Here is a 27,376-nt window from a genome sequence, read left to right on the forward strand (position 1 = left end):
CTGATATTGGAAATTTGAACATATGGGTTCTTCTACAAATGGAAAATGGTAAATCAGTATCTGAAACTCGTATACATTTTCCGTGTAATTAGTTTAACACGGAACATATAATTGATTCTACTAGTATACTTGCAGTATACTGGTGGAATCAATTACACATTCCCTATTAATCACACTGACCGATGGTCTCATTGATGTAAGCCTGAATCAAAATAAGTACACATACAATTGTCAGAAGATAAGATTTATCCTGCATTTCAGTAAACAACAGTAAATAAGTTTTACAGACTAATACACCAAGAACTCCTTCAATATAATATCTTCCTCATTTATCACTTAAACAACTTTTTCATACTTCTAGACATAAGATATCGAAAAAAATGAAAAAATTAAATCTGTGAGTTTTACGTCCCACGGTTATGCCAGTTAGGCTAAAGGAGACGGTGATGATGAGAGATGTGTGAAATGGTGGAATGAAAAAAGTGGGAGGAAACGGGAGATCCCCGAGAAAACCCACGAACACAGTGTTTGTCCACCACAAAGTTCATTTGGCGGGGGCTGGGATTGAACCCGAGACCACAAGCACCAGAGGTGAACGCTGTACTACTGAGCCACCGCGGCCCCACATAAGATATCGAGAGTAGTAGAAAATGGATCGATCTGGAACAACCTAGGACAACATCAGACAACTCACAAGCCCCTGGGAAATTGAGCACCGTACACCGTGAGCCCACGGTCTTTTACGACCTCCATTTTAGGGGTGAATTTATTCCCTTTTATGAGCACTTTTTAGGGGGTGTATTCGTTCTCTTTTACGACCACTTTTTAAGGGGTGAACTCGTTCCCTTTTATGAGCATATTTTCCAACCCCTACGAACACATAGAAGAGCAGATAACACATAGCACTATTTTAACATAGCAGATAACATATAAGATTATGAACACATAACATAGCAAGGGTGTACTCGTTCCCTTTTATGAGCACTTTTTCAACCCTTATTTTAACATAGCAGATAACACATAGCACTATTTTAACATAGCAGATAACACATAGCACTATTTTAACATAGCAGATAACATATAAGATTACGAACACATAAGAGCAGAAGACTACATAACATAGCAGGGTGAACTCGTTCTCTTTTATGAACACTTTTTAGGGGTGAACTCGTTCCCTTTTATGAGCATATTTTTCAACCCCTATTTTAACATAGCAGATAATACATACGACTACGTAACATAGCAGGGTGATCTCGTTCCCTTTTACGACTTCCATTTTAAGGGTGAACTCGTTCTCTTTTATGAGCATATTTTTCAACCCCTATTTTAACATAACATAAATGACATAAGAATACGTAACATAGCAGATAACTCATTCCAACCCTTATTTTAACATAACGAGCAAAGATTACAATTGAACACCCACGGTCTACAGATAATTATTTTAGAGGGTATATTCATTCATTCTCTTTGATGACCATTTTTCCACCCCTAATTGAAATTACATAGCAGAGCAGATAATACATAAGATTCGTTCCCTTTTATGAGCACTTTTTAGGGGGTGTACTCGTCCCCTTTTATGATTACTTTTTCAACCCCTATTTGAACATTTTAACATAGCAGAAATTTATGAACACATTCTCCACCCCTATTTTAACGTAGCACTGATTTCGTTCCCAACCCTTAATTTAACATAGCAGAAATGACACAAGCATGTCCCCAAACTACTGACCATTGTGAACAAAAGTCAAACTCATAAACGAAACAACATATTGAGGTGGTGTTTCCACATTTAGCAAGAGGTCATCAACTACAACAAGTTCCAAAAATACTTACCATTGAGGTCAAAGGTCAAAACTCGAAAACAGAGCCACATTTAGTAATTGGTCATCAGGTACTACATGTCCCAAAATTAGTGGCCATCGAGGTCAAAGGTCAGCATACTTAAAACCTAATAACTCGAAAATGGATCCCCATATTGAGGTGCTGTTTCCACATTTAGTAATTGGTCACCAACTACTACATGTCCCAAAATTAGTGGCCATTGAGGTCAAAGGTCAACATACTTAAAACCTAATAACTCGAAAATGGATCCACATATTGAGGTGTTGTTTCCACATATAGTAATTGGTCATCAACTACTACAAGTTCCAAAATAATGATCATCAAAGTTAAAAGGTCAACATACTTAAAACCTAATAACTCGACAACTGAGACACATTTGAAGTGCTGTTTCCACATATAGTAATTGGTCATCAACTACTACAAGTTCCAAAATAATGACCATCGAGGTCAAAGGTCAAAATACTTAAAACCTAATAACTCGAAAACGGAGCCACATATTGAGATGGTGTTTCCACATTTTGTAATTGGTCATCAACTACTACAAGTTCCGAAACAATGACCATCGAGGTCAAAGGTCAAAGTACTTAAAACCTAATAACTCGAAAATGGATCCACATACTGAGGTGGTGTTTCCACATTTAGTAATTGGTCATCAACTAGTACATGTTAAATAATCATGATCATCGAGGTCAAAGGTCAAAGTACTTAAAACCTAATAACTCGAAAATGGATCCACATATTGAGGTGCTGTTTCCACATTTAGTAATTGGTCATCAACTACTACAAATTTCAAAAATAGTGGTCATCGAGGTCAAAGGTCAAAATACTTAAAACCAAATAACTCTTAAATGGATCGACATACTGAGATGCTGTTTCCACATTTAGCAAGAGGTCATCAACTAGTACAAGTTCCAAAATAATGACCATCAAGGTCAAAGGTTAAAATACCTAAAACCTAATAACTCGGAAACGGAGCCACATACTGAGGTCCTGTTTCCACATTTAACAAGAGGTCATCAGGTACTACATGTCTCAAAATTAGTGGCTATCAAGGTTAAAGGTCAATCTCGTAAACGAAGTCACATATTGAGATAACGTTTCCTCATTTAGTAAATTTGTGTGATCTATTCAATTTTGTACAAAGCAGAAAAAAAGTGAAGAAGGAATAAATTTGAGTGGCTCACTTCGAGAAAGAAATCAAAGGAGCACAATTTTAACTAGCGCAGAATTTCTGTACCTTTTTGGGCTATTCAAATGGATTAACAAGAAAGAAAGCAAAGATATGCCGTATTAACTAGCTATGTATTATTTAAGCAAAACGAAGGGCTAAATTTGAGAAAGCGAACATGAATCATTTTACTCAAATTCGGATGGAGTATTTATCTTTGTATGAAGCAGAAAAAATGAAGAAGATCCGTTTTAACTAGTTCAATATTTATGTACCTTTTTGCGCTATTCAAATAATAGAGAGAACAAATTTCAGTGGTCTATTTTATTTTTGTACCAATCAGAAGAAAAGCAAAGATATGCCATTTTAACTATTTAAACAAACGAAAGAATACATTTGAATGACCTATTCAATTTTGTACCAACGAGAAATGCTATTTTGTACTAATCAAATAAACAAAAGAAAACGAAGAAGGATCATTTTAACTAACTCAGACTTTTATACCATTTTATACTACTCCAATAAACGAAGGAATACCAGAAAAAAATAAGTGAAGAATGAATAAAATTTAGGTGGATTATTTTCTTTTGTACCAACTGAAAAAGAGAAGAAGAGCTACTTTAACTAGCTCATTATGTACTGTTTAAACAAACGAAAATTGACCATTATGTAACTTTTGAACTACTGAAATGTTCTATTTTTGTATCAATCAGAAAAACCCGAAGAAGGATCATTTTAACAAGTTCATAATTTCGATGTTCTACTTTTATACCAACGAAAAAAATGAACTAGCTGAATATACAAAATAATAAATTTAAGTGACCTATTCAATTTTGTACCAATGAGAAATGGCATTTTAACTGGCTCAGAATTTTACTACTCAAATAAACAATGGAGTATTTAGTTTTGTACCACCGAGAAAAAAAAGAAATTGTACCATTTTGGAGTATTCAAATAAACAAAGGAATTATAATTTGTGTCAACTCTATAATCAATTAAACGAAGTAATGCATTTGAGTGAGCTATTTAATTTAGAAAACCGAAGTTGAGTATTTTATACCATTTTGTATTATTTCAACAAACAAAGGAATAAGCAAAAAAAGGATCATTTTATATCATTTTAAACTAGTCTAATAAACGAAGGCATAAATATGAGTGATCTATTTAATTTTGTAGCTGAGTATTTTCATGAAAGAACAAAATTGTACTAATCAGAAAAAGCGAAGACCCATTTTAACTAACTGAGAATTTCCATACCCTTTTGTAGTATTTAAACAAACGATGAGATAAATTTCAGTGGCCTGTTTTTTGTACTAACCAGAAAAATCGAAGAAGGTCCAATTTAGCTAACTCAGAATTTATGTACTTTTGTATAGCCCAATGAACGAAAGAGCAAATTTGAGTGTTCTACTTTTTATACCAAACAAAGAAGAACCATTTTGTACTACTCAAATAAACGAAAGAAAAAAAACGAAAAAAGACCAATTTAAATAGCTCAGAATTTATATACGTTTTGTTTAGGTGTCCTACTTTTTGTACCAGCGTGAAATGCCATTTTAACCAGCTCAGTAGTATTCAAATAAACAAAAAACCGAAGAAGGATCATTTTAACTAGCTCAGAATTTCTGTACTTTTGTGCCATTCAAAACAAATGAAAAAAACTAAATTTGGATGGAGTATTATTTTTTGTGCCAAGCAGAAAAAGGAAAGAATTTGTACTGACCAGAAAAGGCGAAGAAGGATCATTTTATACCTTTATGTGCTATTTAAATAAACGAAGGAATAAATTTGAGTGGTCTATTCAATTTTATATCAATCAGAAGAAAAGCAAAGAAGGGCCATTTTAACTAGCTGAGTATTTTTGTGCTACACAAATCAACAAATGAATAAATTTGAGTGACCTATTCAATTTGGTATCAACAAGAAATACCATTCTAAATAACTCAGCATCTTATACCTTTTTGTGCTATTTAAATAAACGAAGAAAGCGAAGGAGGTCCAATTTAGCTAACTCAGAATTTTATACCATTTTGTACTAATCAAATAAACGAAGGAATAAATTTTTGTGACCTATTCAGTTTTGAAAACAAGCAGGAAAAGAAAAGAATTAACATTTTGTACTAATCAAATAAACCAAGGAATAAATTTAGATGGCCTATTTAGTTTTGTACCAACCACGAAAAAAAAGCGAAGAAGTTCCATTATAACTAGCTCAATATTTCTGTACCATATTAACTAACTCAAAGAAACGAAAGAATAAATTTTGAGTGGCTTAAGCAAAGAAGGTCAATTTGTACCTTTTGTGCTATTAAAACTGAGTGACCTATTCAATTTTATACCAAGTAGAAAAAAATTTGTCTGCAGTTAAAAAAACGGAGAAGGTCTATTTTATGTACATTTTGTACTACTGAAATTCTACTTTCTGTACCAACCAGAGAAAAACAAAGAAATACCATATTCTGCTACCCAAACAAACGACGGAATAAGCTCAGAATTTCTATACCTTTTTGTGTTATTCAAATAAACGAAGAAATAAATTTGTGTGACCTATTCAGTTTTATAGCAAGCCCCTTTTAGTTTTATACCAACCATGAAGATCCATTATAACAAGCTCGGTATTTTTATACCATTTTGTATTACTCTATTTCATTTTTGTAACAATCAGAAGAAAACAGCTCAGAATTTTATACCTTTGTGGTGTTACATTTTGTATATTTTTGTGTCATCCAGAGAACAATTTAAATTGACTCTACCGTCATTAAGTAAGGCTCATAACGTGAGATTTAACAAACCAGAATTGCGTCATAATTCAACTATAACTTAATTGTGTAGAAGACTCCATAGCAATTAGCGTTCTAAAGAAAAAAGAAGAAACAACATGCATGGCCATTTGTGATCACAGCAGAAGAAGAGAGCATATCAAAGTAAGAAAAGTTTTCAAAGTTCCATGTTGCTGCAGATATTTAAGCAACGTTACGAATGCGTTACCTAACATTTGTACTGCTAGTATAGTGAGGGTCCTAAGGTATTGCCTATTGCTCGACGATTCAATTATTTTTTAAATTTTCTTTCCTCGTCTAAGTCCAAAAAGACAAATATATATTTTTGCATTTATGTATTTTATTATAATGGAATATTAGTTTATGGAGTATATTTGGAAAATAATAGGACATACATCATGATGTTATATTGCCTTGAAATATATTATTAAACACGGAGAATGCATAGAATGCTTTTATTGTATGTATATAAAATTATTTATTTGATTTGTTTTTGCTGAAGAGCAGAAAAATGACTAGCATGAAGATTGTTTATGTTTCACTTAGAGAAAAAGAAATTCAGCATGAAAACGAAAAACCTATACTGTTAATTCACCCGCCTGACCCCGATTTGCCAGATGAATTACGTGATAATGTGAGAATCATATATCCAACACAAGAAGTAGAAGAAGTGTATTATTTTAGACGCTATAATAGATATAATGATGAAATACTCCCTGAAAGTGATGATGACAGTATTTCAAATATTACCTGTTTTGGAGTGGAAGCTAATGAGTGCGAGTGTACTAGTGAAAGTATTAGTGATACATGTGTTATACAATTATTTAATGAGTATACACCAAATTCAGTATTATTATGTGAAGCATGTTCTAAACATAATGAAAATGAAAAAGATCACAACTGTTTGCTGCGGTATGATTACGAATTATTACAAAAGGTGTGGACGATCTTAATTAAACGTGAAATGAGAGAGAAAATCTATAAACTTTATTTAAAGAATCATTTTAAAGGTTGTAATATTAAGAACACTTATACTTTGGAGAAAAAATTTAATCTGGTATATGAATACATTACAGAGTATGATTATTATATCAACAAAATAGTAGAATTGTTTTTAGAGAAAGATAAACAATTATTTAATTCTGTAAATGAACACTGAGCCCACTGTAGCATATGCATTTGATTGTGTAAGAATAGAAGAACTTGAACTGTTAACTGGATCAATTTGTAGTACTGTAATATTAAGAATGTAATAGATAACTAACATTGGACTCTGGCAACTGAATTGTCAGGTAGAGTCAATTTAAATTGTTCTCTGGATGACACAAAAATATACAAAATGTAACACCACAAAGGTATAAAATTCTGAGCTGTTTTCTTCTGATTGTTACAAAAATGAAATAGAGTAATACAAAATGGTATAAAAATACCGAGCTTGTTATAATGGATCTTCATGGTTGGTATAAAACTAAAAGGGGCTTGCTATAAAAGTGAATAGGTCACACAAATTTATTCCTTCGTTTATTTGAATAACACAAAAAGGTATAGAAATTCTGAGCTTATTCCGTCGTTTGTTTGGGTAGCAGAATATGGTATTTCTTTGTTTTTCTCTGGTTGGTACAGAAAGTAGAATTTGAGTAGTACAAAATGTACATAAAATAGACCTTCTCCGTTTTTTTTAATTGCAGACAATTTTTTTTTACTTGGTATAAAATTGAATAGGTCACTCAGTTTTAATAGCACAAAAGGTACAAATTGACCTTCTTTGCTTAAGCCACTCAAAATTTATTCTTTCGTTTCTTTGAGTTAGTTAATATGGTACAGAAATATTGAGCTAGTTAAAATGGAACTTCTTCGCTTTTTTTTCGTGGTTGGTACAAAACTAAATAGGCCATCTAAATTTATTCCTTGGTTTATTTGATTAGTACAAAATGTTAATTCTTTTCTTTTCCTGCTTGTTTTCAAAACTGAATAGGTCACAAAAATTTATTCCTTCGTTTATTTGATTAGTACAAAATGGTATAAAATTCTGAGTTAGCTAAATTGGACCTCCTTCGCTTTCTTCGTTTATTTAAATAGCACAAAAAGGTATAAGATGCTGAGTTAGAATGGTATTTCTTGTTGATACCAAATTGAATAGGTCACTCAAATTTATTCATTTGTTGATTTGTGTAGCACAAAAATACTCAGCTAGTTAAAATGGCCCTTCTTTGCTTTTCTTCTGATTGGTATAAAATTGAATAGACCACTCAAATTTATTCCTTCGTTTATTTAAATAGCACATAAAGGTATAAAATGATCCTTCTTCGCCTTTTCTGGTCAGTACAAATTCTTTCCTTTTTCTGCTTGGCACAAAAAATAATACTCCATCCAAATTTAGTTTTTTTTTCATTTGTTTTGAATGGCACAAAAGTACAGAAATTCTGAGCTAGTTAAAATGATCCTTCTTCGGTTTTTTGTTTATTTGAATACTACTGAGCTGGTTAAAATGGCATTTCACGCTGGTACAAAAAGTAGGACACCTAAACAAAACGTATATAAATTCTGAGCTATTTAAATTGGTCCTTTTTCGTTTTTTTTCTTTCGTTTATTTGAGTAGTACAAAATGGTTCTTCTTTGTTTGGTATAAAAAGTAGAACACCCAAATTTGCTCTTTCGTTCATTGGGCTAGTACAAAGGTACATAAATTCTGAGTTAGCTAAATTGGACCTTCTTCGATTTTTCTGGTTAGTACAAAAAACAGGCCACTGAAATTTATCTCATCGTTTGTTTAAATACTACAAAAGGGTATGGAAATTCTCAGTTAGTTAAAATGGGTCTTCTTCGCTTTTTCTGATTAGTACAATTTTGTTCTTTCATGAAAATACTCAGCTACAAAATTAAATAGATCACTCATATTTATGCCTTCGTTTATTAGACTAGTTTAAAATGATATAAAATGATCCTTTTTTTGCTTATTCCTTTGTTTGTTGAAATAATACAAAATGGTATAAAATACTCAACTTCGGTTTTTCAAATTAAATAGCTCACTCAAATGCATTACTTCGTTTAATTGATTATAGAGTTGACACAAATTATAATTCCTTTGTTTATTTGAATACTCCAAAATGGTGCAATTTCTTTTTTTTCTCGGTGGTACAAAACTAAATACTCCATTGTTTATTTGAGTAGTAAAATTCTGAGCCAGTTAAAATGCCATTTCTCATTGGTACAAAATTGAATAGGTCACTTAAATATATTATTTCGTATATTCAGCTAGTTCATTTTTTTTCGTTGGTATAAAAGTAGAACATCAAAATTATGAACTTGTTAAAATGATCCTTCTTCGGGTTTTTCTGATTGATACAAAAATAGAACATTTCAGTAGTTCAAAAGTTACATAATGGTCAATTTTCGTTTGTTTAAACAGTACATAATGAGCTAGTTAAAGTAGCTCTTCTTTTTTTCAGTTGGTACAAAAGAAAATAATCCACCTAAATTTTATTCATTCTTCACTTATTTTTTTCTGGTATTCCTTCGTTTATTGGAGTAGTACAAAATGGTATAAAAGTCTGAGTTAGTTAAAATGATCCTTCGTTTTCTTTTGTTTATTTGATTAGTACAAAATAGCATTTCTCGTTGGTACAAAATTGAATAGGTCATTCAAATGTATTCTTTCGTTTGTTTAAATAGTTAAAATGGCATATCTTTGCTTTTCTTCTGATTGGTACAAAAATAAAATAGACCACTGAAATTTGTTCTCTCTATTATTTGAATAGCGCAAAAAGGTACATAAATATTGAACTAGTTAAAACGGATCTTCTTCATTTTTTTCTGCTTCATACAAAGATAAATACTCCATCCGAATTTGAGTAAAATGATTCATGTTCGCTTTCTCAAATTTAGCCCTTCGTTTTGCTTAAATAATACATAGCTAGTTAATACGGCATATCTTTGCTTTCTTTCTTGTTAATCCATTTGAATAGCCCAAAAAGGTACAGAAATTCTGCGCTAGTTAAAATTGTGCTCCTTTGATTTCTTTCTCGAAGTGAGCCACTCAAATTTATTCCTTCTTCACTTTTTTTCTGCTTTGTACAAAATTGAATAGATCACACAAATTTACTAAATGAGGAAACGTTATCTCAATATGTGACTTCGTTTACGAGATTGACCTTTAACCTTGATAGCCACTAATTTTGAGACATGTAGTACCTGATGACCTCTTGTTAAATGTGGAAACAGGACCTCAGTATGTGGCTCCGTTTCCGAGTTATTAGGTTTTAGGTATTTTAACCTTTGACCTTGATGGTCATTATTTTGGAACTTGTACTAGTTGATGACCTCTTGCTAAATGTGGAAACAGCATCTCAGTATGTCGATCCATTTAAGAGTTATTTGGTTTTAAGTATTTTGACCTTTGACCTCGATGACCACTATTTTTGAAATTTGTAGTAGTTGATGACCAATTACTAAATGTGGAAACAGCACCTCAATATGTGGATCCATTTTCGAGTTATTAGGTTTTAAGTACTTTGACCTTTGACCTCGATGATCATGATTATTTAACATGTACTAGTTGATGACCAATTACTAAATGTGGAAACACCACCTCAGTATGTGGATCCATTTTCGAGTTATTAGGTTTTAAGTACTTTGACCTTTGACCTCGATGGTCATTGTTTCGGAACTTGTAGTAGTTGATGACCAATTACAAAATGTGGAAACACCATCTCAATATGTGGCTCCGTTTTCGAGTTATTAGGTTTTAAGTATTTTGACCTTTGACCTCGATGGTCATTATTTTGGAACTTGTAGTAGTTGATGACCAATTACTATATGTGGAAACAGCACTTCAAATGTGTCTCAGTTGTCGAGTTATTAGGTTTTAAGTATGTTGACCTTTTAACTTTGATGATCATTATTTTGGAACTTGTAGTAGTTGATGACCAATTACTATATGTGGAAACAGCACCTCAATATGTGGATCCATTTTCGAGTTATTAGATTTTAAGTATGTTGACCTTTGACCTCAATGGCCACTAATTTTGGGACATGTAGTATTTGGTGACCAATTACTAAATGTGGAAACAGCACCTCAATATGGGGATCCATTTTCGAGTTATTAGGTTTTAAGTATGCTGACCTTTGACCTCGATGGCCACTAATTTTGGGACATGTAGTACCTGATGACCAATTACTAAATGTGGCTCTGTTTTCGAGTTTTGACCTTTGACCTCAATGGTAAGTATTTTTGGAACTTGTTGTAGTTGATGACCTCTTGCTAAATGTGGAAACACCACCTCAATATGTTGTTTCGTTTATGAGTTTGACCTTTGTTCACAATGGTCAGTAGTTTGGGGACATGCTTGTGTCATTTCTGCTATGTTAAATTAAGGGTTGGGAACGAAATCAGTGCTACGTTAAAATAGGGGTGGAGAATGTGTTCATAAATTTCTGCTATGTTAAAATGTTCAAATAGGGGTTGAAAAAGTAATCATAAAAGGGGACAAGTACACCACCTAAAAAGTGCTCATAAAAGGGAACGAATCTTATGTATTATCTGCTCTGCTATGTAATTTCAATTAGGGGTGGGAAAATGGTCATCAAGGAGAATGAATGAATACACCCTCTAAAATAATTATCTGTAGACCGTGGGTGTTCAATTGTAATCTTTGCTCGTTATGTTAAAATAAGGGTTGGAATGAGTTATCTGCTATGTTACGTATTCTTATGTCATTTCTGTTATGTTAAAATAGGGGTTGAAAAATATGCTCATAAAAGAGAACGAGTTCACCCTTAAAATGGAGGTCGTAAAAGGGAACGAGATCACCCTGCTATGTTACGTAGTCGTATGTATTATCTGCTATGTTAAAATAGGGGTTGAAAAATATGCTCATAAAAGGGAACGAGTTCACCCCTAAAAAGTGTTCATAAAAGAGAACGAGTTCACCCTGCTATGTTATGTAGTCTTCTGCTCTTATGTGTTCGTAATCTTATATGTTATCTGCTATGTTAAAATAGTGCTATGTGTTATCTGCTATGTTAAAATAGTGCTATGTGTTATCTGCTATGTTAAAATAAGGGTTGAAAAAGTGCTCATAAAAGGGAACGAGTACACCCTTGCTATGTTATGTGTTCATAATCTTATATGTTACCTGCTATGTTAAAATAGTGCTATGTGTTATCTGCTCTTCGATGTGTTCGTAGGGGTTGGAAAATATGCTCATAAAAGGGAACGAGTTCACCCCTTAAAAAGTGGTCGTAAAAGAGAACGAATACACCCCCTAAAAAGTGCTCATAAAAGGGAATAAATTCACCCCTAAAATGGAGGTCGTAAAAGACCGTGGGCTCACGGTGTACGGTGCTCAATTTCCCAGGGGCTTGTAAGTTGTCTGATGTTGTCCTAGGTTGTTCCAGATCGATCCATTTTCTACTACTATCGAGCCTGTGGCTTAACCTAAAACGTGGTTTCAATCTAGAGCCTTCAGCTCATCAAATACTATACAGGGTGTCTACTGGAATACCAGAAAGTAAATTCATGACTTTTTCATGACTTTTCATGACCTTTTTGTTCAAATTTTCATGACCATGGCGATAAAAATTTACCATTAGTAATAATAAACCCCTACCATCAGTGGTGCATCGGAACTATGCGGGTTGCTAGTCTTAAATATCACTTATTGTGAATCTTAAAGAAAGAATCTAAAATTCTGACGCCTTGTGCTCGAGCACAGAATAGCACTTACCTAAATACGGGCCTGCTCTTACCAGTGAATCACTCTATACTGTATTTGAAGTTTTAATTCTGAGTATAATTATCCGTCTAGCAGAAATTTGTCTGAAATTAAGCACTCAGAGAACTACCCAAAGACAAAACAAATTATAAAAGAAATTCGTTTTAGAAAAATAGATCATCAAATTTAAAATCTGCAAACTCAAACGAATAATATTATTTGCATAAGTCTAAAGGCCCAAAAATACACAATTTACATTTCTTAGAAGTAAAGAAATAGCAGATCAGAAAGTTGGACAGTAAAAAGTTGTTACTATATTACAGAGACTAGAAGATGAAATGGGGAGCAACTAGGAAGACAGTAAAGTACCAGTTAGCCAGCACTAACTGGTGGGGGAAATTCTTACAATTACTGACCTGATACAACTGTTTCAGTACATGCAGTATGAGGTATAAAAGTATGAAGTATAAAAATATACTCTGAGATTTCAGATTTTCATGACCAGTTGGGTAAATAAAGGACTTTTTCATGACTTTCATGACCACTAAGCAAAATATATGACTTTCATGACTTTCATGACCAGTAGACACCCTGCTATATCAAATTAACAAAAACTAATAATAACCAATTTAACTTACAGCAACTTATTTATCTTCACAACGAACAAAGTAGCTAAATACAAAACATAATATATCTAACAGAAAACTTCTTTAGCTTCTGTGGAATATTAAAACACTTTCCGCCAATTACTTAACACTTCAAATATGGCATCGATCTGAAGTTTTGCTGCTATTTTTCCTTATTTTATTTCCTTCTTAATATTCTTTCTCCCCATATATGATGAAACGTTTAGCGCAGTTTTTTAGTATTATGTGCACGACCGACTCGTAGATTGCAGAACCTGGAGCAAAAGTAAAGTTGCGGGGCCAATTATGTAAGTGGAATTTCCATATCCAGTAAAAATAAATTATTTTGAGACAACTCTGATTCTTTCGTAAGAACGATAGTAATATAGTGCACTCCATGACATTAATAGTGTACAGTGGTAAAAATTTCTTACGAGAAGATAGTTGATCATTTGAATATTTTGAATCCCAAGAACGAATCAGAAATAGTAAACTTTTCGTGAAGAACCTAACTCACATTGTGCGGGGGCTGGAAGGATGCCTGACCTGACACACAAACGGACGGCTATGGTTGTGGTCGTGTCGAAAAATCACTATCTTCTGTGATTCAAATCTATAAGTAATGCTGTTTCCCTGACCGCTTTATAATTGCTTTGTTACAACACGTTATCTTTTGCTTTGTATATCGCAATTATAATCGCTGCACCAACAATGTCTACTTTCCTCTACGTTTTATCAATGCTTTCGGAATAATTTAACTAACTGAAGTACAGTTTCCGGCATCATAACTGAATATTACAGTCTGTAAACCAAATAAAACTATCCTTAAGTTACTACATAAATATTAAAGAAGGTAAAATAAAGTCAATCTTATATCTTACCTTCGAAACAAGTGTTTTCGTTGTAGTATCAGTCTTATGTCCCGTTCCTACTAACTCTCCATTTACCACAGGACTCACTACTTCCTCAATCACAGTACGTGTGGCAACTTCTGCTTTCGGAGCCAAAATACCCTAGCAGCGAACAAAAAAGAATTTTACATAAATAATTAAGCTACGATTCTGAAGGAAGACTATATACATCTAAAATCACATCAATAAAAATAAGTATAAATAACATCACAACATAAAGAAATACACTACAAGCAATTTCGCTAAGATACTTCGTCGGATAGGAAGAAAATGAAATGAAAACTAAAGATCAGAGAAAAACAGAAGCGCTCAGCTACGCACCATGCGGGAATGTAGGGACATGCGTTATCGCGCTACAGGTGGATGGAATTTAGCGATGATCAAAACTTTGGCGGGTGATTAAATAAGAATTCAGGAGAGCAAGGATAGTTTAAAAAAAAAAAAAAATACCACTACGAAAAAAACAATTGGAAAGTATAAATATTGAAATGTTTTTTTGGTAGAGTCAACAATAGTCCGGGATTAGCCCTTCGCCAATTCTCTATAGAATAGTTTACCAAGTTTCTTCGTAAAATACAAAATAAAGAGTTCCCAAGTAAATCCTTAGCATACGTAAAATGGCTTCGGATGATGAAAATTTAAGTTAGGTATATACGGAAACTTCGTTCCTCAAAGAGCCTCTTGCTACCTCAGGAGCAGGTGTTGTAGGTTAGTTGATCAGTTGTGAACTGACAGTTTGGTCCTCTCCTGATCTTTTATGGATAACCTGTGGGCGGTTCGTCTATCTTCGGTTTCCTCCGGGCCGGCTTCGTGTCTCTCTTTCGTCTATCGTATGCTTGTAATTGTATTCATAAAATAGCACGTATTTATATTTATAACATGCTCGAAGAAGTAATACGCACTGAAAGGTAGCGATCCTTATAGTATTAATGAAGAAATCACTATTAAAAAGATTAAAATAAATAAATAAATAAATAATAACAACAATCCAACATAAAATATGAAACTGATCTTGTATGATCGAATCACGAGAAACAACTGAACCGTTTCAAATGAATTTTGGAAAATAATTATCACCTAGCTCAAACTGGGATTTAATCAAGTCAATTTCATTGAAACATGTATTCTACGGAGGCAGTGGAGGCGGGTATAGTATTATGAAAAAAAAAAAAAAAAAAAAGCTGGGTACCTCACGAGTCTGTTAGTTAGTAAGATGAAACTCGGTACATAAACTCATTACAAACAAATGGAAATGGTGTACGAGCTTTTTCTAAAAGAGGGTGACGACAAAACTTTCCTAAAGATGGACAAAAGCTTTCAGTGAACGGAGAGAAGCGGGACTTGAAATACCGAGTTAAAGTATGCAATATGGACGGACAGTGGGAAATCCACTCGATTTACAGGGAAAGTGCACAAAAATACCATAAACAAAAACACCCCAAAATGGCAAACGCCAGTAAGATTTCCCATAATACACAGTCACAGTACTCAAAAGGCAAATCAAATAAAAACACCAATGAAACAAAGAGTGCATCACAATCCATACACTAAGATGCCTGTCCAAGAAATATACACCTAAATATCACATATATAGAATACTTAATATTTATCTATGTCCTCTGTACTGGAACCACACACATCACATGGGTCTTTACAAGGTCAGTCTGTTCCACGGAAAGGTCTTGCAATCTCCATTATTGGATACAATGGTGGGGAAACTGACTGAGGAACTAATTCAAAGTCAACCTCTTGGCCTAAGTCAACATCACTTGTTGCCGACCGGTCACTATATTCGCCATGGGATGCATAATAGCTGAGAATTTTTGTTCCAATGCTCGTTCGTAGGGAGATAGAACCTTATCCCCTAAAGAAAAAAACTTAGCACCAGGCACACATGGTCGATCAGCAACGCCTACTTACTCTCTCTCCGCGTTTATCTCACAAGCAGTAGTGCCAGATAGTGTATTCTCCAGAATAGGAAGTTTTCGTCGGTAAGATGCAATTCTACCTTGGATATCATGAGGTTATTCGATGCCGATGCCTTCTGTTGCAACACTGTAGAATAATCAACATGCCCTCTCTGATAGACCAGCGTTCGTGGGAGAGGCTCTTGATGAATCGTAATCATCTGGGGTTAGTCCTGGAGAATTGATTTGTCCGGCATTGGGCGTAGTTTGTGCGGATAAACATTAAAATGGTTCGTTGCCAAACATCGGTGGCATTGGTTTCTCTCCAGAAGAAAGATGGAAACAAGTAATTTGGATGGTATATGCTGCTTAAGTATCACTACAGAGGTGAATGCCATTGTTAATTGCAAGAGAATGAATAGTTCCAAAGGAAGCTAGCTCCACCTTCCGTAAGAGATCGTCAGAAATTTTAGATGGTAAAACTATGATTTTAACACATGTTATATCTGACGATATACTGCCGACTAACACGTGGCTAAACAGTTCCACTGGAATGGTAAAATTCACATGATTCCAACTATAAATGCAAGGACTCGGAAAAAAGGCTTTCCTGAGGAGGGGGGAAACGTGGCTTTTGTGCCTAGGAAAATTTGGGTCTTTCTTAAGATTTTGATTTTAATGAAGAAATAACAGGTACATTCTACCTTTCTTTTCCCATTATAGCACGAAATAGCATTTACTTACTGTATTCTGAAGAAAGAAAGAAAGAAAGAAAAACATGAAAAATTCAAGTTTCAAAGAAAAATCGGTTACTTCATAAGAAAGAAAAAAGGAAAATCAGTGGACGTAATGGGTTTTCTAGTTCCAACGAACTGCATGTAGAGCTTAAAAGAGAAATTTCCAATGACGAAAGTATTTTAGTAAAGTTTTAAACAGTGTTTGCCTAATTATTCTGAAAATATGGTATTGCCTGACCAGAATAGCAGTGCGGTTTTGGGAGGATGGCGCTGCTGTTGTGTTTACATCAGTTTCTTGGCAAACGCGGTGGGACAGGGGCGCGAAGAGTTTCACTCTGCAGTGTATCCAATGGTTTTTAAAAGTTGCAGTTTGGATGTTATGCATAGCCTAATCTCTTTCCGCTTAATAAAGAACGCCGTAAGTTGTGTGGTTGTAGTGAACCATTCCTGCAGTAATGCAGATGTATTGTGAATACTGATATATAAATGGAAATTACCAATTTAAGAACAACATAGCACAATTGACAATTCAGTGAGCTTCTACCGTGTATTAAGCATATTGTATAAAAATTGATTACGTTTTATTCGATGTCATTATAAACCAGGAGCAGCCTGTAAAACGCTGCTCGCTAGTTTGTTCGCAAGTTCATATGGAGGGTGTATTTTTGTTATAGTTGTTTTTTTGCTTGTTAAATAAGATGTTCTGCAAATAACTTCAATAACTTTTGAAACTGTTTGTCTTAACTTGAGCCAGGGGCGGATCCAGGCTGAATGTTTGGGGGGCGATCATTCGAAGTCAAATCAAGGTAAGAGTGTATTGCAAAAAAAAAAAAAAAAAAAAAAAAAAAAAAAAAAAAAGTAGCTATTGTCTGCAATTTCTAGAACAGAAATGGCCACCTGCTATTTTGAAGGTGGTCATTTTTTTGAGCAAGAACGCCAATATAAATAATTTATTACTTTATTTGACTTCTGCAACGTAGAACAAAACAAAGTACGGCCTACCTATTTTACGTTTTATTTTACATTTATAATACAAAGGTGCCAATTCTTAGGTTTTATTTTTAAAATAAAACAATATCCTATTCTTCTTCTTCTTCTTCTTCTTATTCTTATTATTATTATTATTATTATTATTATTATTATTATTAATAATATTTTTAAGGCCGGCTTTCTTACACCTCTAATTCCGACACAGAGTTGTCTTCTTTAGATTTTAATTTACATCGATGCAATTATCTTCATTCTGCGTAACTGAACAACTACTGGAATTTATTAACAGGAAGAACTTGGTCTGAATCCATCAGTGCACTTCCAGCGGCGTAATTTTTCTAATTCCTTCGTAAAGTGCCATTTTGACCGTATTTTGATGGATATTATCATTCACACTAGATTGCATATTCCAAAAGCACTGAACTTAAGTAGATAGCCACGACACAGTGGTGGCGATTGGACGTTAAAAGTGTGTGTGGAGGGAGGGGGCAAGACATGATCTGAATATTTGTATATCAATGTTAGTTTTCTAACACTTTATTTGAGAAAAGGTTGTATAATTAATAGGATACTATCTTTTCTCAGTTAAAATACCGTATATCGTATTTCAGATTGTTTAAATAAATTGACAAGAGCAACGCAAGTAGGTACTAGACCTTTGTACTCTTAAACAACGAAAGTGTAAGAAGAGATTTGATTCCTTGCTCATGAACATCTTAAAATTCTGTCTGGAAAATTGTGTCATCAGATTATTTAATAAGAAGTTTGCAAAACAAATAAATAGAAAGGATAATATTAATCATAATATTGAATAATGAGGCTTCTTTTGTAGAAGTTATATTTAAACTGGGGATTAATGCACAACTTATATTTTTAATTCCACACATGCCATTAAATATGTTATTACTCTTAGAAAATGAAGGACAGTAAATACTACAAGCATACACTACGACATTTACAGAAATACGTAATTGCAATATTAATGGCTTTGAGTTGCAATTAAAATGCAATTCCTGTAGCTTCCTTAACTCCACGGAAAGACAAATAACCAATACGTACTCAGTTAACGGCAAATATTATATGGCATAATTTTTTTCTACGAACCAGTAATACATACAAAAACTTTACATTTCCAATTGAAACTGTATACATTAAGGGGTCACTTCAAAAAAGTGGGGGAGGGCAATTTCCCCCTCCCTCCCTCTAATCGCCGCCCCTGCTACGATATAAGCAAGAGAAGAAAAAGCCGAAAACAGTCATAGCAAAACACAATCGGAAGAGCGTCGAATAGTCACATTTTGCTTCAGCAAACATCTTGAAGCGTGTCCACTGAGACGTTTACCGTTTGTTACAAGGAGTGCTCATTAACTGTGCCGCTCGTCTTCCTTCAATCCACATTACATATCTCTTAAGAAGGGTTGCGTGGCACTCCAAGATATTGGTGTTATTCACAGACTGACATGTTTTATATTACAACTAAAATTACACTGTTGAAAGCAACAAAACAAAATGAAAAACAAACAATTGGAAAATATTTGAATGAACATAAAATGGTAACATTAAATAAAAACATAATGGAATAAATATATTCTTACAGTAGGAATAGTTCTTCTAGTTCTTTGACTTTGAGTATGGTACCATGTATTGAAGCGACATTGTCTCTTAGAACTGCCATACTTATTCTTTGTATGAGGAAGGTGCTTGCTCTGTCATCGCCAGATAACTGCGTGATACGTCTGCCTATTTCTTTTATAAAGTTAATACCTTCTCTGCCCCACGTACCTCTGGATTCAATAGCGATAGTTACAAAATGATATTTCTCAGCAAAATTATATATTTTCTCCTTTTTTCCGTTTCATTTCGGCTGGCTATATTTCCCGCCTGAATTGAAGAAAAGGGGAGATTGGAAGGAGCGAATGTATCTGAACATGTAAAGTCCCAAATTAGCGCTTTCCCTCTCTTCCATGGTAACGGAGTCATCCCATCTGGTCTTTTTCCATCTGTCCAGATGGAATATAGAAATAAAGGGTAAAGGGCTTTCTTCTCCCATAATTACAGTTTTCCGAACACTTTGAAAAAACATCTGCTTGTATAAATTTTACAGCTGTATTTTAAAATTAGTAACAAATTTGACTCTAATTGAAATTATTAGGTTTATTACAGATTCAAAATTTATTTTCGAATCTTTTTATGTCCTCAATAAAAGGCATTTTAGTACCTTTATTTGCGTAGACAAATCCAATTTGCTATTCTAAACCGATTTCTATACTCACCAGTTATTTACAGTGTAAATGACTCACATTGGTTATCAATCAACGGAGGCTCTTGAGGCAAGTTACATCGGTAAAAATTAAAATTTAGGAAGCTATTCTTGTACACAATAACTAGAGCATTTGATAAGGAAATCCACATTTAAGGAAATCCATATTTGTAAATTTCCTCCATTCAATGAAAAAAAAAATCCAAAAAACCATCATTAGTAAATACAAAGTACTCTATTCGTATACATCGCTCACGGGGTGCTATATTTACTGGAATCAGGTCTCCTTGTATATGGGTATTTCAATAACTACCAACAAGAACTAGGCCAATATTTTCGTAACTATCGATTAACACTAGGATTGATATTACTTCTCTGTGCTCAAAAATATTAATGTTTGTCTTCATGTTTTTTCTTAGATTTTACTTTGATATGTTTACTTATTTTGGTTCTGTATTTCAGTCCGGTGTTTTTCAGTCTCGGAAATGTGAAGATACTGATAGAATACATCATTTTAAAAATAGTAGGATAGGTTAGTTATTCAACCACATGTTTGAAGCAAGATGTTTTCTATGCTTATTTAGACGTGTTAATTTTGTAATCTTTTAAAATGAACAATCCTTAAAAGTGCAAATCAAAACTATTCACGATCTACTGTTTCAAAATTTTAAAAAATGTAAAATATTAAAATCTCAAATTTGAGACATCTTAGTAAAACTTTTCTTTATGATGAGCACTTATTTTATACCAAATCTGTATTTAGCGAAAACCTCCACTTAAGAAAGAAAGAAAAAAAATCCCTTGCAAATCGTTAAATCCGGCTTATATAGTATTATAATGGAATAATAATAATTTCTTAGTACTTCTTTCTAAACTAATTCAAGACAGCTACACAGTTAACAGAAACTTACCGGATATTCTGGAGTTGGCTCCATTAGAAGATCTACTTCAATACTCGCAATCAATCCTCTATCTTCATTGCTTGGATACAGCAGGTTAAATAACGATGTAGTGAAAGCGGCTAAAGTAACTTCTGCACCACACTTTGTATTCTGAATCAGGTCAACAAAAACGTCTTCGGATTCCAAATACATTTGCAGTTCAGCCAAATTACAACATGAGGTGAATACCTGTGAATAATAATTGATATTTCACAGTAGGCAAAATATACTTTTTCAGTCCAAATACGAACAATACTTAATGTGTAAACCAGATATAATAATAATAATAATAATAATAATAATAATAATAATAATAATAATAATAATAATAATAATACAAATAAAGAATTTTATTGTCGTTAAGCTACGTAAGTATAAATAAATAATGATCTATAACTAAATTAATGATGAAATGACATTACAAAATAAATGGCAATAACAATATGCATTTTAAATACTAGCTCAACAAGAGATTAGAAAATACGTTATATTTCTATTGAACAATTAAAATACTCCTGTAAAGAATAAAAGGGCGTTGCAACTAACCAATTCTATAACTTACTTTTAAATCTATCTATACGTTCATTTTTTAGTGTTGCAGGCAACTTGTTATACAGTTTTATTCCAAGTGTCTCATAACTATTTAACGATTTGAACAGTCGTTGATATGGAACATTTATGAGTTTATTGCTTCTAGTATCGTACGAATGGATATCGTGTCTGAGTTGTAAATTTTGGTGATTATTTTTTATATAGAGGAGTACTGTGTAAATATATAGATTAATTATTGTCATAATTTTAAGACTGATAAACAAAGGTCTGCAATGAGCTTATTTGTCTGCGTTTGAAATAATTCTGATGGTCTTTTTCTGTATTAGAAGAATGCTATTTACATGATAATTGTTAACCCAAAATAATATACCATACAAAATTATAATCTGAAAAAAGCAAAGTAAGCTGATCTGACATAGTTATCAGGAACATGATTTTTAGTTGTTTTAACAGATATATTACTCTTGAGAGTCTCCTAGAAATATAATTAATATGCTGTTCCCACGATAGTTTGTCAATATAAATGGCTAGAAACTTCAACATGTTGAGTTATTCTCAACAGGCACGTCTTTAAGACTAAAAGTCATATGTTGAGTTTTATTCTCGTTAAGTAAAAAACCGTTGGCCTTAAACCAAATCACAATCTGATGCTATGTATTTTCAGTTATAGCATTGCGTGTACTAAGATCAGGACTAGTATTTAGGAGGGTCGTATCGTCAGCATATACTATAGAGTAAGCAGATAAAAGTAAGGTAGATCATTTATCATGAGTAAAAATAAAGTGGCCCAAGTACTGAACCTTGGGGTACTCCGTACTTAATTGATGCAATACCAGATTTATTGTTATTTACAGGAACAATTTGTTTACAGTTTTCCAAGTAAGACTTGAATAATCTAAAACTTAAACCCTTGATACCGTAGTACGCTAATTTTTTAAGGAGAATTGTGTGTTCAACACAATCAAAGGCTTTGCTTAAATCACAAAATGTTGCCTGCACAAAATCCTTGCTTTCGAAGCCTCTAATAACCTTCTTTACTAACGAATCGATCGCTCCAACAATAGGTCTACCCTTTACAAAACCAAACTGTGAATCACTAATTACGTTATGCTTATCAAGATAATCACATAGCTGCATATGTATCACAGTTTCAAGAATTTTTTAGAAGACTGGTACCAGAGAAATTGGTCGATAACTAGATGGACAATTTTGGGCCCCTTTTTATATAGTCCAATATATCCCTGGAAATCTATCTAGATTTATGAAGAAAAATAAACAATAATAATAATAAATAAATACATAAATAAAAATGTAGCTTTTGGCACGACAAAGCGTAATAATCGACACTAAATCAAAGAACACACAGTAAGGGATCTTACTTCTGCCATTTACAAAACATATATGCACACAATCGTAACATAAATGGTAAAACAAAAATCTCCTGATAACTGCGCATAACAAACTAGTTTAGTGATCAAAGTAACTCGCACTTGATACCAAGAAGAATGGAGATAGACATTTCATCAGACAAATATTATGTACTACGGAGCAGGCTTTTTGGTTCATAAACTATTTAACTTAAAGTCCTGTCGTTATTATATATATATATATATATATATAAAGCTACCTCACTAAACTTTCTCGTTCCTGCTTTTTAAATTAAATTAAATCATGTCATGCTACAGCTATTAATGAGCCATTGATTAATGAAATATGAATAAAATCAAATGAATCGTTTTCGAAGAAACCTTTAAAAAAAGAAAAGAAGAGGATAAAAGATATAAACTACCACGCATCGATTTTCTCAAGAGAAAAGACTTATGCCATATCGTAGGTTTGTTAATGAGATATCTATTTATGAAAAGTGTACAAAATCATCTGAGTCGTTTTTGAGAAATTTGCCCGAAAAGACCTTAGCTCCAAGAGTTAACTATCCCATAAACTAAATGTTTTCACCATAAGGTTACTATTGAAATATTTAACAAATATAAGTAAAACAGATTGAGGTATTTTCGAGAAATTCGCATTTTTAAAATTTTTACTTTCCAATAAATTACTTATTTTAGGGGGTAGAAAGGAAATGTACGAGGAAAAACAAACGGGAGAATCTTATAAACCTTAAATTTAAAATTTCGGTCGAGTACGCTGAACAGTGTGGTCTCTAGGCATATATACACAATCAGAACGAATTGACATCGAAAAATTACCTTTACTGCATATAGAAGCTACGAATATTCTTTCCTACCGTTGCTCAAAAATTAAAATTCATCAATATCAGACGAAATATTGGGATCAATGAAACAAACATTTATATTATATTTTTATAAAAGGCATTACATTCTCAGCGCGTTATCAGACTACTGTGAATATACAAGTTAGCGAAAACCGTTCTGCCTTCATTTTCGTTATATCCTTTTGTAAATAGTTACTACTACCTATTTTAATTAAGATACTACCGAACTACAATCATAGTTTATAAATATTACATTGCTTGATACGACAGATCACTCAAAAATTGACTAAATATCCAAAAAGATGTACTGGATGTAGTAAATATGATCATGCATATTTAAGATTCAATTTTTGAGCATTTTCTGTAAGCGATTTGTCTTAACAGTTTCTATAACTAATTAGGAACTGTAATTAAATGAGATTTCCGCCTACAAGCAGAATACGTAAATTTTATAGGACACATTCTACGTTGTAACCACGAGATGATATTAAGATATGATTTAATATCTTATGGATTACGAAAATGAAGAGAATGTTCCGAACTGATTTTAGTACCATTTTGTACACATTTTTCTCAATGTCTGAGCACTAGATATATATATTTGAGCACTAGATACATTAGTTCAAGAATCTGGAAACCACTTTTCTGCACACGTCTTCGTTCTCGCTAAATCATTCGCCGAATATGAAGAATATTGACATATAAATAAAAGCTAAAGCTGCTTCTTTGATGCGATCGCTACAAGAAACATTAATTTCTGTAAGGGCAGACTTGTATTTGAAGCTTAAATTATCTATGAAACAGAATATACAATGAAACATCTTGTAACTCGTAAACTCAGCAGACTTGTATATTGATAACATATACAAACCTTTTCAAAGAGAAACTTCTCATGATATAACAGCGGGAAATATGGAGGCAGGCTTGTCGTTTTGGCTGTACAATCAAGCATATAAAGTTTTAAAAAGACTCCTCCCTTTAACGATAGGTAAGTCCCTGGACTAGTTACCTGAAACATAGAAAATAGCAAAATTAGATGCTTACATATAAGGAGGGCATGCTGTTTTTATGGTAGAGCGCTCACTTCTGTTGGATGAGTTGCAGGATCGATCGACACAAACGAGAATGTGTTTGTGGAACTTTCAGTTTCCACCCTCAATATTTATTTAAATTTATTAGTCGTCTTCTCTGCCTACTGAGCATTTTTATTAAGTGCAAATTAAAGATTTCATTTCATTTGCTTTTATATACAAGTATTTACAACATTTTCTTTACAGGAAAGTCAACGTGTGAAAAAATAGGTTGTTATGAATATCAACTATGTTTTAATCAAGTTCAACACACAATCTCGTGAAACTTGATTAAAAGGCATCCACCCAGCTAGTTACACATAATAATGAGCTACAAGTATCATAATTATTATTATTATTACCATCATATCCCTGCGTATGTAACAAATGCCACACACTCTTATAGGAAACAGAAAATTGTAATCAATATATACATATATATCTCATTTATACATACCTGAATGTTGAAATCAACAATAGAAAATTAAGTTAATAATCATTTGAAATATGTGATGAAATCTTTAATGAACTGTGGTAATACAGGGTGTCCGAGAAGTCCTTCCCTGATTACAGAAATTGATAACTCAGGCTAGAAATAAGATAAAAATATGAAACTGGTGTTGAATTGTTTACAAACTATAAAAGTTTTTGTCTGTGTTAGGTTTGTTCTGTTTTACCAAGTCTCATTTTTTTTTTTTTTTTTTTTTTTTTTTTTGTTTTGTTTTGTTTTAGGTTTGTAGTACGTAAGTAAGAAGCCCAAGAAGCCATGCGGTATGAGAAGTTCAAGAACACAGGGTCGGTTGCTGACCTTCCGAGGTCTGGTCGACCATGAACCTCAGCAGACACGGTGGAGGCTGTGCGGCAGTCTTAGTCCTAAGAAATCGGTGCGCAGGGCCTCACGTGAATTACAGATGCCAAAAAGCTCTATCCATGACATTTTACACAAACGTTTATTGTTTCGTGCTTACAAAGTGCAACTCGTTCAGGCCTTGTTGCCCGACGACGGTACACGTCGATATGACTTTGCGGTGTCGCCTAGATGTGCTACGTACTACCAAGGGTGCTCATGTGGAAGTGTACTGATGTGACCAAAACTTTTATAGTTTGTAAACAATTCAACACCAGTTTCATATTTCTATCTTATTTCTAGCCTGAGTTATCAATTTCTGTAATCAGGGAAGGACTTCTCGGACACCCTGTATATCATAGGAACATTAGTAATAACATTCTTATATAGACGGAGACTGTTATTCACATATGACTGCTATACCGCTGAGACACAATGTCCTCCAGTAGCTTTCGAGCAATAACAGAGAAAATACGATTGTCACGTTTTTTGTTTGTTTGTTTTGTTTTTTGTTAAGTACTCTCACTTGATATATCCGAAATTGGTCCACGAAGCTTTCTATAACTTCCTGATAAATCAATTAAAAATAAAATAAAATAAAATAAAAACTACGAAACTAATTAACTAACCATCAGGGTGTATATATCAAAAACTATCTGCTTCTGTGAGGCGACTTTTGAAAAATGAAATGAAATCTTTAAGTTTTACGTCCCACGGTTATGCCGGTTAGGCTAAAGGAGACGGTGATGATGAGTAATGAATGAAATGATGGAATGAAGAAAGGGGGAGGAAACGGGAGAACCCCGAGAAAACCCACGCACACGGTGGTGTCAACGTTCACTTGGCGGGGGCTGGGATCGAACCCGGGACCCCAAGCATCGAGCCGACTTTTGGTATTAAAGATTATTAATGCACTTGTATGTGTAACTTTTTCTTTTTTAAATGAACATTGTTACATACAGTTCTCTCCAAAATTTAAAGAGTGAAAAATGAATGACAGGAACCTGGTCTCCGGTTTGTAGCGTAAGTTGCATTCGTAAAATAGTTTACGCTTAAGTACTACAAATTTTGAAACATTCTTTTTTTTCTGATTTTCTTCCGAGAAGAATAAGTTATATATTGAAACAGCTTGGAAACTCAGCCAGATGACCTAGATGTGTTCCTAGGATGCAAATATTTTCTTTTTCAATTTCTCATCAACATATTAGGCACAATTCTCGATCGCTTTTCATCGAGATATATTTAGCTTAAAATGTGATATTTGTTATTCTAATCGCATGCTAGATTATTGTACTTCAGTGAAAAAGCACAAAATTTTAGGATGTATGTGTTCCCGTAATCAGGCTAATAACGTAAACTCTCTATATGAAATGTTTTGCATACATTTTTTTTTAGTATTAAATAATTTATAAATGACTCAAAATTGCCTAGTCAAAATTAATTGATTTTTTTTATTTTCTAATTACCTTTACCACATTTATGGATATTATTAATTATTCGCTGAAAATTTGCTTCTTTGTCTTCACACATCACTTAAGAATTATTGTATGCAGTTAAATGCGATATATTCTTGGTAAAACATTGTTGCCAGAACAAGTTTGTGTCCAGTTGGTGAAAATCTTTTATTTGCACCTTTTTTTCTACAAAATTTCATAATATATTTCCGTATAATTAACTATTTCTCCTATTTTCTTAAATCTACTAGTCCTTAAAGGTGAAATTTGTACTATTTTGTTTATCTAATAAGTACAGTATTTGTGTCAACCAAGTACTTACAGAATTTAAAAACATATTTC

At 33.1% G+C, this 27,376-nt stretch overlaps 1 protein-coding gene across 9 annotated transcripts in view; it reads right to left on the reverse strand.

The window, feature by feature from the left end:
• Window positions 1-27,376, reverse strand: part of LOC145673340 (uncharacterized) — a 193,417-nt gene that overhangs the window by 154,188 nt on the left and 11,853 nt on the right. For all 9 annotated transcript variants that reach the window (XM_081742956.1, XM_081742954.1, XM_081742957.1 and 6 more), the window contains exons 2-4: window positions 24,535-24,672; window positions 20,849-21,067; window positions 14,014-14,145 (exon numbers count right to left, since the gene is read on the reverse strand). In XM_081742956.1, coding sequence (XP_081599082.1) covers window positions 14,014-14,145; window positions 20,849-21,067; window positions 24,535-24,672 — 489 coding nt within the window. The remainder of the gene's footprint in view (window positions 1-14,013; window positions 14,146-20,848; window positions 21,068-24,534; window positions 24,673-27,376) is intronic.

The sequence above is a fragment of the Thermobia domestica genome, chromosome 16 (genome assembly GCF_964235325.1).
Source record: "Thermobia domestica chromosome 16, izTheDome1.hap1.1, whole genome shotgun sequence".
NCBI lineage: Eukaryota > Metazoa > Arthropoda > Insecta > Zygentoma > Lepismatidae > Thermobia > Thermobia domestica.